Source organism: Strix uralensis, chromosome 2 (assembly GCF_047716275.1).
Source record: "Strix uralensis isolate ZFMK-TIS-50842 chromosome 2, bStrUra1, whole genome shotgun sequence".
NCBI lineage: Eukaryota > Metazoa > Chordata > Aves > Strigiformes > Strigidae > Strix > Strix uralensis.
The window spans coordinates 73,401,872-73,417,052 of NC_133973.1; the positions used below are offsets into that span (position 1 = coordinate 73,401,872).

The 15,181-nt window shown below is 36.7% G+C and overlaps 1 protein-coding gene across 3 annotated transcripts in view; it reads right to left on the reverse strand.

Moving 5' to 3' along the window:
- Positions 1 to 376: 376 nt before the first annotated feature.
- TNFSF13B (TNF superfamily member 13b) overlaps positions 377 to 15,181 on the reverse strand; it is a 30,413-nt gene continuing 15,608 nt past the window's right edge. For 2 of the 3 annotated variants that reach the window (XM_074859302.1, XM_074859301.1), the window contains 6 exons: positions 11,220 to 11,629; positions 11,031 to 11,136; positions 2,985 to 3,041; positions 2,576 to 2,688; positions 2,329 to 2,479; positions 377 to 600 (listed from right to left, as the gene is read on the reverse strand). In XM_074859302.1, coding sequence (XP_074715403.1) covers positions 488 to 600; positions 2,329 to 2,479; positions 2,576 to 2,688; positions 2,985 to 3,041; positions 11,031 to 11,136; positions 11,220 to 11,543 — 864 coding nt within the window. In that variant the 5' untranslated portion in view covers positions 11,544 to 11,629 and the 3' untranslated portion in view covers positions 377 to 487. The remainder of the gene's footprint in view (positions 601 to 2,328; positions 2,480 to 2,575; positions 2,689 to 2,984; positions 3,042 to 11,030; positions 11,137 to 11,219; positions 11,630 to 15,181) is intronic. The other variant, XM_074859303.1, reaches the window with a different exon arrangement.

Here is a 15,181-nt window from a genome sequence, read left to right on the forward strand (position 1 = left end):
GATGAGGAATCTACCGTTTGATGTTTCTTTCCCATACTTTACACTTCAAATCTTTTATTGATGAAACAAGGCAAATTTAAGATGTACTTGTGTTTTAGTTTTTTAGTTTTCCTTCTCAAATATGGATAACAATTTGATAGTCAACTGTCCTGTTTATGCTGTACTTTATGGTCAACTCCTTCTTTGATATGGACAAGAAATTGTTTCAAAGCCAAAAAAACCATTGCCTTACAGTTGTTACTTAGAGTTTCCCATTGTCTAAAATAAATTTGCTTTCTGCTGATCACATGATGGTTATATCTCACAAGTATGTCTGGTGTGGTTCCTGTTTTGTGTTAACTTATTAAACTGAAGAAAAGTTCTCAGAAGCTGGTGGTTGATGGGGAAAGACTGAATTGGCAGCTTTATTACAATTCAATATTTTTTCTGACAAAGGCATAGGAAAAGAATAAAACTGGATTAAGCATAACAACAGAAATGAAGGGCTTCAGAGGAGTCTAACTGCACCAAAAAAAGTACCATCTCCATCCAAGGATATTTTGGCCCTTCTCCGTGGTATTGTAAGTTGAAGTTCATCCCCTTCTTCTAATTTTGCAATGCCTGGCAAAAGATTTGGAATATTTTTAAGTTAATATTTCAAATACATTACTTTCATGAATGGTATTCAAAAAGTCATTACACATCATCTTACAAATATAAGCATGGCTTGTTACTTGTGACAAGTGCTTTTTTTACCTTTAGGTACAATCTTACAAATCGCAGCCTACCCAAAGCTGACGTTTAACATGCTCTGTGGAGCTGGACCTACTTTCCATTCCGCACTCAGCATATCACAGTTCACTTAAGCAAACGCTGCAAAAATTCATAACAGTGGTGTACCCAGATTCCTCATGTTATGGTGATGTGACAGGAAAGGTCAGCATTGGGTATTGCTGGTCCTAGACCACTACGTTCCCACACTGGAAGAGATTCTCATGAGCTTTACCAACCAAATGAAGTTACCAGACATCAGCTGATCCACTGCAACTGCAGAGCGCAAAGGTCTGCTTCCTGCCAGACACACATCAGCTGACATGATAACCGAAAGCACCTCATCTCCAAGTTGCAGTCACTAAGCTGAGAGCACATCTAACATCTGCTGTGGCACATGCTTAACAGCATGAGATACTGCAGTGAGATTTTGTTTTTCAGGTGAAAGCAGGAGGGTGGGAATTTGGGAAGCAGGAACCTTGAAGTGACAGAATGGAGTGGAGATCCTAGTTAAGAAAGGGGGGGAGTAATACAAGGGTGAAGCAAGAGGATAGATGAACTTGAAGGTGGTTATGATGCCAGAATGTCTGGGTGCATGGACAGAAAGTTAAAGAAAATGTTTGGACAGCCTCAATTGCCAGGAGGAAGTAGCCAATTTGGTTTTATTTGGAAAAAAAATTAGTTTCCTTCCCCATCCCATTTGTTTAATGCCATTACTTGCCAACAGTCAACTCCATCGTTCAATGTCACTTTTTTATAAGGCATTGGAAAAAAAGATAGTTTCTATTCGCATAGATCTTGCTGGAAAATAACAAAAGAGAAAACCCTCAAATCCACCATTAAGGGGGAAAGACAGACAGGTAAGAGCTACTGAACAAGGTTTAATAGGCCTTGACAATAATTCCTTTAATACTACTGCAGGAATATACATATATATTGAGCATTGAGCCTGCTGGACTTGCATTAAACATTTTAATTGGCCTTTCTTGTGGTGTTCCTAATTTGTGCAGTCAGAAAGAGCTCCTTATAGGAATTCACTATTTTTCATCTAACCAAAGAGTAAAACTGCAGTAGCCATTATAAGGAGTAGAGAATTAAGCTGATAAGAAATATCTCTGGAAATCCTACAATAATGTATGCAAAAATTGGATGGCTAAAATTCACATATGATGTTTTAAAGCAGAACATAGGCTCCTAAATATTTTATTGGGACAACTAAATGTGGAATTCAAACCCTAAGTTAAACTGAGTTCTTCAATAAGGACAGTATGTACCCCTTTTGCCTGCTTCAGACATCTAACTGAAAGCACCAAAGTATCTAACCACATTATATAGTCATGTGGTCATGGAGAGAGGGGAATTGTTCAGATCACCTAAGTTAGATGCATACCCTCCAACTGCTGATGCTTTATATAAAACCATATTTTTTTAAAGTATTCTGTAATTTTGCAATTAATCAGATCCGTGAATGCAGTCCATTTTCTTTACAACTGCCACAATACGTAATCACCCAACACTACAGATTCTATTTGATACAGTTTATTTGCAAACAAAGAAAAGGAAAACTTAGATGTTTACCAGCAGTATAGCAAGAATTATTCGGATAAGATTGTGGCATATTTTGGATGCAACGAAACAATGTCACCAAGCTGAGATCATCACCAAACACATGGGCCTTCTTCCTCTGTATTAGGTGTCCCATAGCAAATGTTGTATCAGTATATAAAACCTACAGAATGAAGAGGTGCAGACTTCAAACATATTGTATGGAGACATCAAAAATCCTTTAAAAAGTCAGATGCTGAAGTGAATTGAGCTTTCTCACCTGCCCATATATGAAAAAATATCCTGTTTCTTTGATCACAATTTTATTTCCTTGTTCTTCCAGTGCTGTTCCACGTTTAAAGCTCAGAAGCCAAGGGATAATGCTTGAATCATCTAAAAGAAACAATAATTTCAGGGTAGTCAGAAACAAAAGTTACTTTCTTCATTTTCATCTGCCAAAGATTAACAAAGATGACTTCTAGTCAAGACTTCCAGTCTCACTAGCTGGATTTCCCCACTGAAAAGAGGATATCTGCAAGAGCTGTCCAGATGCAGGGACCTCTTTTTTTTTTTTTTTTTTTTTTTTAATTTGGTGACATAACTCAGTTACTGCTTTGAAGTTAGATAAAATTGGATGGAAGAGTTAATACATGGAATAGTCAGCTATAAATCATGGAACTTATTCTTACCTTTCTGTTGGATATCACTTTTGCTGTCAGCAATCAGTTGCAAGCAGGCCTGCAGCACTGCAAAGTGAAAGCATTTTGAAATCAAAGAAATGTAAATCAGTAATAGAGTAAGCTTTTGAAACTTCTTTTAGAAAAAAAGGACATGAAAAAAAATCTTCTCTCCGTCTCACCACTTATTTGAAAACATAATCTGTTGATTTTAATGCAGACCTTACTCAAACATGCCAAAACAAAATTCATACCACAACACGTACTAGATAACTTTCAGAGATCATGCAGCTAAGCAGGAGGCCTCAGATAGTCGCACAAGTAATACTTGCTTGTTTTAATCTCTGGTCCTAATATAATTGAAAAATGTAGCAATAAGTCAAATGAGCTAGGAATCATAAGATGAGTTAGCCTTGTTAATTTTCTAAAAAAAAAAAAAAAAGCTCAAAAAACCCCCCAACCCTGCCAGCTGTGACAGATATGAGATTTTCTAATGATGTTTACTATATTATGTAAAGAAATTCCAGTCATAGTTGCTGCAAAGTATTAGTCATACATACTGGTTACATGGTACTTTCAAAATAAATTCTCAAAATCCATATATACGTACTTTCAATATATTTTCAGATATCCACACTCAATCAACCTATACTGAGACTAAGAGGGAAGATACAGAGATGACTGTTAGCAAATTAATGCACACACAACAAATAGCTTAGTATCTGTCAAAACTGATGCATTACTCAAAACTGTAGAGACTAGTGACACTAATGACCAACTTGGAGTTTGATCCGAGAAAAATATTGCAGTATGTTAAAATATAGGCTCACAAGTGAAACAAAGATCTTTTAAAAAAATCTGCTAAGCATAAATGTCAGGGAACAGGATAAAAGAAAAAAGGATAGTTGCATTTGTTTAGAGCAGATTTCAGTGAAAACATTTGGTTCTAGTGGTACTTTGAAGGCTGGAAAACAAAGTAGTAGTATTTACTGCACTTGGCAGAAACCAAATTAATTTACTAAGGGTCAAGAGATGAAAATTCTGCCACGGATTGCTGAATCTCCATTTTTGTTTATCTCTTTTCAGGTAAGAAGGCTGTGGGTCAGATTTGGCCACTCTTGATGTAATGGGAGGTGCCCTACTCCATGAGTTCCTGTTTCTACATCGGCCAGTGGTACCCACGTGTGCAACCAAGTGCCCAGCAGCACGAACTTCTCACTGCACGGCAGGCAGTGAGAGGATTAAAGTAGAAAGCAGCCTCTCTCTGTATCTAAGTTTCCTTTCCAAGGGGGCCTGCCGGAAAATACCAGAAGAGGGCTGGATGCTCACCAGCACTCAGCGGTGCCATCTGGCAGTGGACAAAGATTCAAGTGCATGTCTGGGGACGCTCCAATGTCATGATGATCACACAAGCTGTAAGCCCTACTTACGTTAACAGGAATGCTATCCTGCAAGCTCCTGTCTCCTACAGTGGAACACGTCCTTGAGTTCTATCAATACTCATCAATAATGTGACAAAATCTATAGATTTTCAAACCAAGAATTTAAAGGCATCTGAATTCCCTGCCTCCTGATAAGGAATAGAAAAAACAAGCCATCACAAATCAAAAAAGGTATTAGACTTCAGTCATTTTTCTATCACACTTGCAAGTGAGAGAATTGTCTGAAAAAAAGCTTCCAAATAAAACCAAAATGTCATTAGCTGGAATTGCACAAGAAAGCACATCAGGCAATTTATTTCACAAGGTATTAATTCACTCTCCTTTGGAGCAAAGTGCCTTCCTAGTGAATGGAATTTTGATTCCCTAGTATTTCAGTAAGCTAAACCAAAACTTTCATTCCTGCTTTTAAAAGAACTCACTAGTGTGGCCACTGGATTTTCCACTAACCAAACAAGAGAGGATTGGTTATGATTCACACTAACTGCCATCCAGCAGGGTACCAATGAGTAGTGTCCACAAGCAGTGAAAGTTATGGCTACTTTAGCAACTCTTGTTCAACCTGCTCTGCAAACTTGATTGACATTCTTGAAACTATCCTGATTTACAGTTTGCAAGTCTGGATTTATGTTTCAGTTGTTTGCAGCACGGAAATACTAGTCATCATTGCTGAAAACTGCTACACAATTAATTAAAATCACGAAGTTCAGTACAGTCTGAGATCTTTTCCATCTTTTTAAAGCACATACCAAATCTGCTTTATTCTACAGATACCAAATCTACACATATCCTCTAAAAAAACCTCACTGTCTTTTTTTTTAGTTTATGCAGATAGAAATAAGGCTCCACAGAATATAGTAAGCTTGTTTTTCATGGAGAAATATGGATAGAACAGTGTCATTTATGACAATAAGGAGAACAGAAACTAGCACAGTGGTCATTTTACCTAAAGCCGCAAAGGACAAATAATACCTAAAAAAGTGTTTGAGGGATTGAACAACAACATGCTTCAAAAAAATGTTCCGAAGCCAAGACTGACGCATAACTATTTCCAGTATATACAATTACTTCACTTTGAGCTCAATGGAACTACATACATGCTTAAAATTAAGCAATTCATTGAAACAAATTCAGAGTAAGCAACACTACTATTGAGGAGAAGATATGAATATACAGAGTATATTTTCTGGGTAAAGCAACAGGGTTTTTCAGTAAAATGTTAACATTGTTAAGAATTGTTAGCAATTCTATTCCAAGAAGGACCCAAATCTCACCTGAAGTACAATATCAAGAATATATGCATTACAAAATATGGGTTGAATTGTTACTACCAGCATTCAGCAGAATAAATCAAAAGCTCTACCTGAATGCCCTTCAGCCCACTGTAAATCAAACCTGAGCATCAGCTTTGTAGTCTAAAGGATTTTTGAATAATTAATAATGTAAGCAGAATACCAGATTCATAAAATATGTTTTTAAAAAGTGTAAAAATATCTAGCCTGAGTGTCACTATGAGGTCTAGCTGTGTAAAACAGAGTGTATCTAGAACAATAAAGTGTGCCCCATCCTCTTGTGACTTCATATAATATCTTTGCTTTGATAAGCTTTTTTTTTTTCTTCTTCTGATTTTAACCGCTCTGCAGGGTGTGGGTGGGAAGAAACAAATTTCAGAGTCTGTCTTCTTCCATAAACAGAAGAGCCAATTCTGAAGAAGTTAGTGACTCCAGATGCCTTTATAAACCACAGCCAGCACATGAAGGGATGTGTTGTCCACCGGTTGAGCAATGTAACCACAATTTAAAAAAAAAAAAGCTAGCTTTTGCAGCAGGATAGGAATACAGCTTTCTGCATATCTGCATGATTTAAGACCTGATATTGGTAAAACCAAATTTGCCCTCCCATGCAAGGTTTTGTATTATTTAACTTGCATAATCATTTTAATATTTTGCAGTCAATGTCATAATCCATCCAAACAAAATGTCAAGTTTATCGTCTGTGAACTCATGCATAAGTTTTAAAGTTTCGATATCTGAGGCCTGAGACATCTATCTCAATTTTTGCTGAAATAAAACCAAGAAAAAACCTGAACTTTAAAAAGCAGACCTGCTTGTTTAGGTTCGTTCTTTGGTCTAGATATGTGCTCTGTAGACTTCCCAAAACATACTTAAATACTAGATAATTCAATTTATAAGATATGCATGTTCGTGAACAATTCCCAGTCCTTCTTCCCTTAACTTCTTCATTTCTCATCACAAAAGATCTTCTTCCACTTTTTGCTTGCGCATTTTTATAGACTGTTTAATTTGGTGCTTTTTAATTAAGAAGTCTTTATGTGGCATTAATCATGGGTTAAATCAGTCCCTGCATTAAAATGGCTTGGTCATAGTTACAGATATGACTCATATCTGACAAATATCTAGCATCATTCTGACCTTAACAGAATTACCAGTAACATGTTACAATCAGAATAACAAGAAAATAATTTACTAAGAATTAAGAATACTTTATGTAGACTTCTATTATACAGTAAAAAGCAGGATATTGTTTTTAGAAATTAGAGCCTATTTTGTGCATTTTGGATTGAAGTGTTCTGCATAATACACAGCACTGATTCATTCACCAAGTGGAATCCTTCACGTAAAATTGCAGGCATTGTATAAGTCTTTTTCTATTCTCTTGCATAGAAGGGCCTACTTCCTTTTGAGTTAGTCTGTTGTCAGCAGAAACAAAAAAGAATAACGCATCTTTTCAAGAAGTAGATATTTCTTTTTTTATTAAGAGAACTCTTATATTTCCTCTCTTCAAACAATAAAATAAGAAGTATTTTGAATATTTGGTGAGGGAATTTTATATGTGGCATTTGTTTAGACTACTAACAAAAGGTTAGGTTTCTTGATTCAAAGATCACTGAAGTCAAGTTTCACTTGTAAAAGTCCTTGCTATCCCTGTCTCACAGAGATCTAAAACAACAACATACAGAGTCAAAATACTTCTAACCAATAAATGCACCAATTTGCCAAAGCAAATGTAGCAATGTGCTAGTAAGACAATTATACCAAGAACAATGGCAAAATCCTCACAACTTATACATCACACTTGCATGACAATAGTTATTTTCCATGGACACAACTGATATTGGAGTACAACCCAGGAACTTCTAGTGAAAAAAAAAAAATTGCCAAGTCACACGCCAGCTCAGCCTGCCTTACTGCTTTGTGGAATTAGAATTTCTCCTCAGTTCCTTCCATACATGCAATCAGACTGATTGAGATGGATAACTTCAATACACCAAAGTAAATATAGTCCACGGATGCTCCAATCCAATCACAGAAGAATGTTGCCTGAATTTGAGTTTATAGAAGACCTGATGCTCTTATCCCTACTTGGCTGTAGGAATCAGAATCCCACAGTAATGATCAGAACAAGGCACAGAGAGAGTATGTAAATGAAACTTGACATTCGTATATTGTACTGGCTTGGGTAATGGAACCTATATCTTGTTCCTGGACTCAAGCGCATATACAGCTTAGAGAGAAACACATAGGCAAGGCAATCAATAATTTTGAACAGGGTATAAAATTCAGGAGAGGTTTTTGTTGTGTAGTGATTTTCCTCTACAGGCAACATATATAAAAAGAAAGACAAATAAGAAAAAATATATCTGTTCTTATGTGTCCTGATATGACATTTGCCAGAAGTGGTTAGATGATCTCTCTGCTTGCACATTAATAATATGTACCTTTCAAAATCACCCATTAACTCCTACTCGTTGTGTATCAAGAACTCTGGTTCTGACTGCTAACTGTACAGCTTTATTTGGAACTGATGCTTGAAATCCATCTCTTCAACCTACTCGAGCTCGAAATTTTCTCGAGACACAAAATGTACAACTACTGATGACTAACAGTTTTATGCATGAACACAGACAAATGCATACCCCATAAAAATATGAAATAACAACATTGTATTAGATCCATTTTCATTCAACTGTCATTTTAATTAAAATTCTAATTTGTGGCCACTTTTATGCCTATAACATCAAGCAAATAGAAAAAAATAATATAGAAATTCCATATGTTCAAGAAGGGCTGTGCTGGGCCTAAAAAGAATCATGGGGCACCTGGAATTTAATGATTAAAGTTTAGAAAGAAAAGAGTATTGAACCACAACTTTATTTATAAACAAAACAAAACAATGGTTCTGTATTTTACTTCTGCTCTCTGATGAAGCACAAGAGAAACAATGGTACATCAGTGACATTTTCAAGTATTCACTTTCTAAGGAATTGGGCCATGTTAAACTGAAATTATGGGTCAACAATTAATTATGAGACCAGACCCTACTTTGAGACCTTGTTGAAGCAAACAGAAATAGGACAAGAACAAGGCACCTCACTCAATACCCTCATTTATCTGCCATTGTACCAGAATGAGTGCAGCACATCTGCAGGATGATTTGAAGGCTGCTGGGATTCTGGTACCCAGAAATGGATGCGAGAAGATCAAAATGCAGGGCTAGTAATTCTGTGTACATGACCAAGAAACAGACAGGATTCAGCACCATGAACAACACCATGTTGTTTTATTTCACTCACTCTGCTAAAACAAAATTTAGCATTGACTAGTAGGTTCATGGCCATCAGTGAAATCTGATCTGAGAAAATGTAACATCTTACTGAATTCTGACAAGTTTTATTTCTTGTAATTATATAGCAGACAGAAAGGTAACCCTGTCTAACAGATAACCTTTTATATAAATGCAAGATTTGTAATTTACTTTTTTCCTTTTTATGTATAAAAATATGATGGTCATGTTAGAAAACAGGTTTGTAGTAGGTCAACCTATGTAGCTTTTCTCTTTTAAATTAATGTTTATATTCCATGCTTTCTGTTATCCAACATAAACAATTTTAAAGCCAGCCGTATCTTTAAGAAAAAGCTTACAGAAATAGGTAGCTTAATTAGAATTTTATGTGAAGAAAGACAAATAGGTATAACCAGAGGTGGCTACCTGATGAGAAGAATTTTACATCTGCCAGAAGCACAGCTGAGGACCCCAAAAACTTCCTCTTCCCCATACAACCTCAAATAGCAATAAGAATAAAGATGAAAGCTACTGTGAAGGGAACTGAATAACTTGCATAGTGATGCTGTAACATTCATTTTAAAAAGACATGCCTCTTTATTTTTGAAGATACTTGTGCTTTAGGTATAAAAGACCACTACTTTTTATTTGGGAGATGCTAGGGTGGGGAGAGCAGGGAAGCTTTGTGGTTCCTGTGATAGGAAACAGGCTACAAGAAATACAATTTAAGCAATATTGTTCTCATTCCTGTTTGTGAAATCACTCTTAGCCAAGACCCTGAACCAAAGATTACTAATGAAATAGAAGGAATCCCATTTAAACCTATGAATTTTAGGTGATGTCCTAAATGAATACTTTCTTTTGAGAGACCTGGAAGTAAATAGAGTGGTTATACCCTAGAACCTAAATTTCATTTAGCTTGCTGAAGCTTAAGTGAAATACATTTCACATTAATTAGTCAATCAAAAGCACATTTTAAGCAAAGTATAATTTAGTCTATACCTACAAATTACTCCATTTTAACTCCGTTTTAACTTCATCTATTAATAATTTAAGATAACAGCTTTCATCTAAAAGTATTAATCAATCTAAAAGTATCAGGCTTTTACAATCTAAAACTATCCATAAGAGGATTGAACTGATTTAGCAACTCAAGAACATCTTTAGTTACTCGGTGCAATTAGAGTATGTATGCAAATTATTATAATAAAATTCTGTATTTCATCCTATCAGGCATCATTGTATTTGGAAAGAGAAAAAGGAAAAAATGTAAGCTTTTTATCCCCAAAGGAAACAAATATATCCCATTAATATTCAAGCATTATAATACACATCAGATGTCTTTTATGGAGCACAATCTTCAGTGCTCTCTGCAGCACGTTTTAAAAAGATAAAAATATCTTACAGGACAGGCATGCCTGTATTCATTTTGCTCATTATAATAAAAGATTGTTTTAATTCAGAAATGATGCTAAACTTCTGAATTCCTTGTAGTCTGCCTCTTTTGACAGGTACAAGCCAGCCTTTCTCTTTGAAAGCTCCTACTTCCCTGAAGTTAAGGAGTTTTCTTGTTACTTCTCTCTTTTAGCATGAACATGTTTTCCCAGAAAAATGACTTGGCATTTTTAATAATATCTTTCCCTCCCTAATACTGATCAGAGAGAAGCAAGTTAGGCATTACCCTTAACTGAGAATGATGGATTTAGAATTGAGTAATTTACAGTCTGAAGAATTTAAAGTTGCCTTACTCTACTGCATCATTGAGAAATACCTCCATTACAAGAAGATTTGGGATCTAACGTTCAAAGTTCAATCTGCAGACAGCATAAATATTTGGTACCTTAAACAGTATGGTAACCATTAGGAGAATATACCTACAGTTAACACCATTCATTCAACAATAGTTGTAAAAACCTTAATGGGCTCTGGGAGCACGGATCGGCTGACAGGAGAAGACATGAGTCAAGCACTGCTGCTTTTCTCAAGACAGTATCGAACTGCAGCATCCCAACCCACTCCACCAGATGCTATTTACCTGTTTCTTCTGTGTGGACAACAGATCTTCTCCACCTGTTTCTGCTCCCATTCCAGATTTCCTTTTGGAAGCTCTCAGCTGGGCCAGGACCAGGAAGCCTGTTCTCCTGAAGGGCAGAAGTGACAGGCAGTGAATGCAGCCTCACATTTGCTCATCCCCTGCAAGCCAAAAACCACCCTTCCAGCTTACCTGCCTGGCGCCAGCTGCAGACACTTGCAGGAAGGAAGAAACAGGGGTACCCGCTTTATTTTCATCAGGGGACACGGGTGGCCGGTCTAGCGGAGACCTTGCCTGGACCCTGTAGATCAGCTCGCTGCGCAGAGCTTCTAGTTCTGTTTTCAGGGTGATAACATGGTAAAGAGAGACTGCTGCAAAAGAGGACAGGAGCATTGCAAGCCACAGGAATGTGACAGAAAAAAGTCCCGTGGTGCCTGAAGCAGCACCAGAGGGGGCAGAGGGACAGGAGGCGGTATCCTTCTGTTGGATGACGTGCACACAGTCCACGGATTTCATCGCTGCTCTTTCCTCACTAAAGCCAAAGGGAGAGTTCAGCTGTCCCCTTCCGAGGTGCAATCCATGTTACCAGTTGCTCTCTGAAACTAAGGGCATCCAGAATGTGAAGTGAACAAAACGCCCAGATCATTTCCTGTCATATGAAGCCGTTGATAGAACCATTAAACTTAATGTACAGAGTGAACGTCTAAGATTCAGACTCCCTTTAGTTTTCTTCTTTCTGTACTGCATTTTGGAAATGAATACTTTCTCATGAGCTGCTTGCTCAATCTATCTTCCTCCTTTCACTTTCAACTTTTTATTTATGTGGCAGCTTGCTATTACCGTTTCCCATTATCTTTAAATTTAGGCACAGCCGGTACCACTGGTAATTTAAAGCCTTATCTAGAAGTGCAGAAACAATGTAAAGTTTCCTGGCAGCATATCATCCACTGCTACTTAAAAGACATACACATCTGACAATGCATGTGTCTCTGTGTGTGTAGGTATATAGACGTACTGTGTATATAAAATATATATTTATATATATATAATTTCATATCTAAAGTGCATATACACCTACAGAGGGCACAACCTATTCAAACAAAAATTTTTGTGGTTTCCTAAACACAACAGTGGAACATATTCCCAGGTATGAGTAACAAATTACTGGTCTCTCAACTGTATGAAGTTGCAGATTGTGCAGTTGAGTTCATCATACTACTTTGAAGAGGGATAACATTTTATTAAACTTATCTAATAAATATAGTTCCTTTACAGAATTCAAGGCCTGGATTAATGCAAAAGCAGACACAAAGAAGTGGGGAAAGAAAACTCTGGGAAGGGGAGGAATGGGAAGGGATGAAAACTACAGGATGGGAAAGATGAAGGGAAAATAATAATAGGGGGGTAAAGGGGCAGAGGGGTATAGAAGGAAAATAACATTTAGAGACTTTTTAACCCCCCCCTCCCCAAAGCTTTGAACATGCATGCTTAAGTTTTTCAGGTGAATCCTGAGTGTCTGGCTTAAGATCATCTTTTTAAGTCCTTTCATCTTAAAGCCCTGAATTACGAATTCCTTTCTTCTGGGCAGCAGTAAGGCTACCTAAATATCCCAAATACGTTCATACACTTTTTGTATTGTCTTCTCACATAAAATTAAAGTTTTACTCCTTTGTTAACATTTTCAGTGGTCTGGGACAGAAAAAAAAGACCAAAAAGCATCACAATTAGAGCTAAAATCAACAGGTCACACCCCCCCACACCACCCCCCCAATCTAAATTTTTTTACCATGTAAGTAAACTTTATCTTTGCAAGGGAGACAACTTTTACAGGTTTGTCTGAATACTGTGTAATGAATTCTGATGGCAACACCTATCAGAGTAGCTCAGATCGAGTTGATTCTGTTGGGAAGGAGAAGGAAGAAGGAGCAACAACAGACTAACAACTTCCATAGCCTCTCCCACTTCTATTTCTTAAGACTATTAGAAATTGAGGGCTCTTATAAGATTTGTCATCTTCCGTTGTGATGCAAGGTACTTTTTTCCTTACTTTGCCTCCTCTAGCAACTGCCCAATATCCTTCTCAGACAAGTAGTTATTTTCCTAAATGCAGAGGAAGAAAAATTATACCACATATCTTAATATGTTCCTAGAAGGTATGTACATACTGTAAGAAATGATACAGTAATCAGTGCAGGGTGAAATGAGAGCAGAATACCATATAGTTTCTGTACCTATTTTCAAGGCTAAGTTAAGGTGTAAACGGGGTTGCATTTTGAAGGAAATTTAAAATTAACTAAGGTAGGTTTTTTTGGAACAGAATAAGCAATTATTAGAACTAAGCAGATGTGCCTTGAAGTATTACTAGACATCAAAACATTACCAGCCTAGTACTGACTGTGTTCCAAAAATAAAACAATATGACAGGTGGAAAATAAGTGCTATTTAAGAAAATGAAACCAAGTGAGAGAATGGAAGTTATAACTAGCTATCCAGGAATACTGAGAAACAATTGGACGGTGAGGTCTCTGTGGTCATTAACATGTAAGAAAATAACAGATAGGTATATAATTAGCATCACTCTAGTTGCTTCTGGAGAAAATAGGCTGTCCCAGTCTCCACACCTTCTTTAAATCGGGTCATTATTTGGGCTGACAAAATAATTGTGGTGACACAGAGGACTTCTGTAAGACATCTGGCTTTATGTTGCTTACCATTCTGATAAATGAGAATTTCAGAGGGGAGATGAGAAAAATCAGAACAGCCCCCACACGGCAAACTGTTAAATTCGGCAGGTATTTCTAGTTAAGTATCAAAGGGATCACTCTGTTTGCAACTTTGTGTTGTTCTATAGCTTCATAAGCAGTTAAATGATTTGAAAGAAAATATAATTTTAGACAACTTCCGTGATGACAAAAAAATAGTGGAACAACAGATAATGGGAGTAGAGATCAATCATGAAAAACAACGTGAATTGCCTAGAAATAGACTTAGTTGAACAACTTCCATTTTAACATGATCAAACGAAGCTTTAGTAAATTGCAAACTACTAATTGCCTAAAAGTAAAACCTCATAAAAATTACTTAAAACAAACAAACAACAAACAAACAAAAAAACCCAAGCTAGTTGCAGAGCCTAGAGCGTGGAGTTGGTGCCTCGATGTTTGCCACTATGTCTTAACATACTGTCCTTATGATTCCTCTTGTTGGCAGAGCTGCAAAGTAGTCCTTAGCTTGCTTAAAGCAAAGTCAGTAAAATTAACATATGTGCAGTTTCTTCTGTGTTTTAATCTAAGATATGACTAAAGATGACTAAGGAGGGCTCAAATTAGCTTTCCATTAGCAGACATGGGAGGGTGTTGACTCCAGCTGAACATGAGCTCTCAGTGGAACATTCTTGCTGAAACAGAAGTGAAATATTTGAATATATATGCTGGAGCAGAGTATTAAGCAAAAATAAAAAGTAGCAGTAATCGTGATTTTATATTGACAAAATTGTTTGCATAGAGCTACAACTGCCAAAACCAAACAGGTTCAGAAAAAAAAAAAAACAGAATGAATATAAGAGGCCTAAAGAACCTGTCATGAAAGGGTATTCAGTTTGTGGTTAGCAGCCTGCTTCTACTGGTCTGCTTCCCTGAAAACCCTTTTGCAAAAGTTTCTAGCATATTAACTGGTTTTGGCTCAAGACACACAACCTATGCTATGCATGCATGCAGTAAAACCTTGGGGCAACAAATGACCACCTCCAGTCCAGTTCAAAGCAGCATTTTTAAAACTATTTCTGGAAAACAAAATGGCACTGCATTAAACTGCGCAGAACTAGTCCTGGCCATCTACCTGTGGAAGCAAATAGGAATAAACCCTTATAATAAAGGTATTCTGAAAATATGGTCCTATTTTGCATGCACAGTACAGATGATCCATACACACACACTGAATCCAACCATTTAGTGCCTCTTTAACCCAAAAGAGGAGCTATGTTGAACACTCAGGTTGACTAAGACACCTCTTTAATTTAGTCAAGGAAAACTATTAAGAAGTGCCTTGGCTAGTCTAAGAATTTTACTTAACCAAGTCTTTTACTTTTGGGAAAAAGAGCAAACTTTTAGGTAAAACTCAAAATAAGAAGAAAAAACCCAACATCACCACTGAAG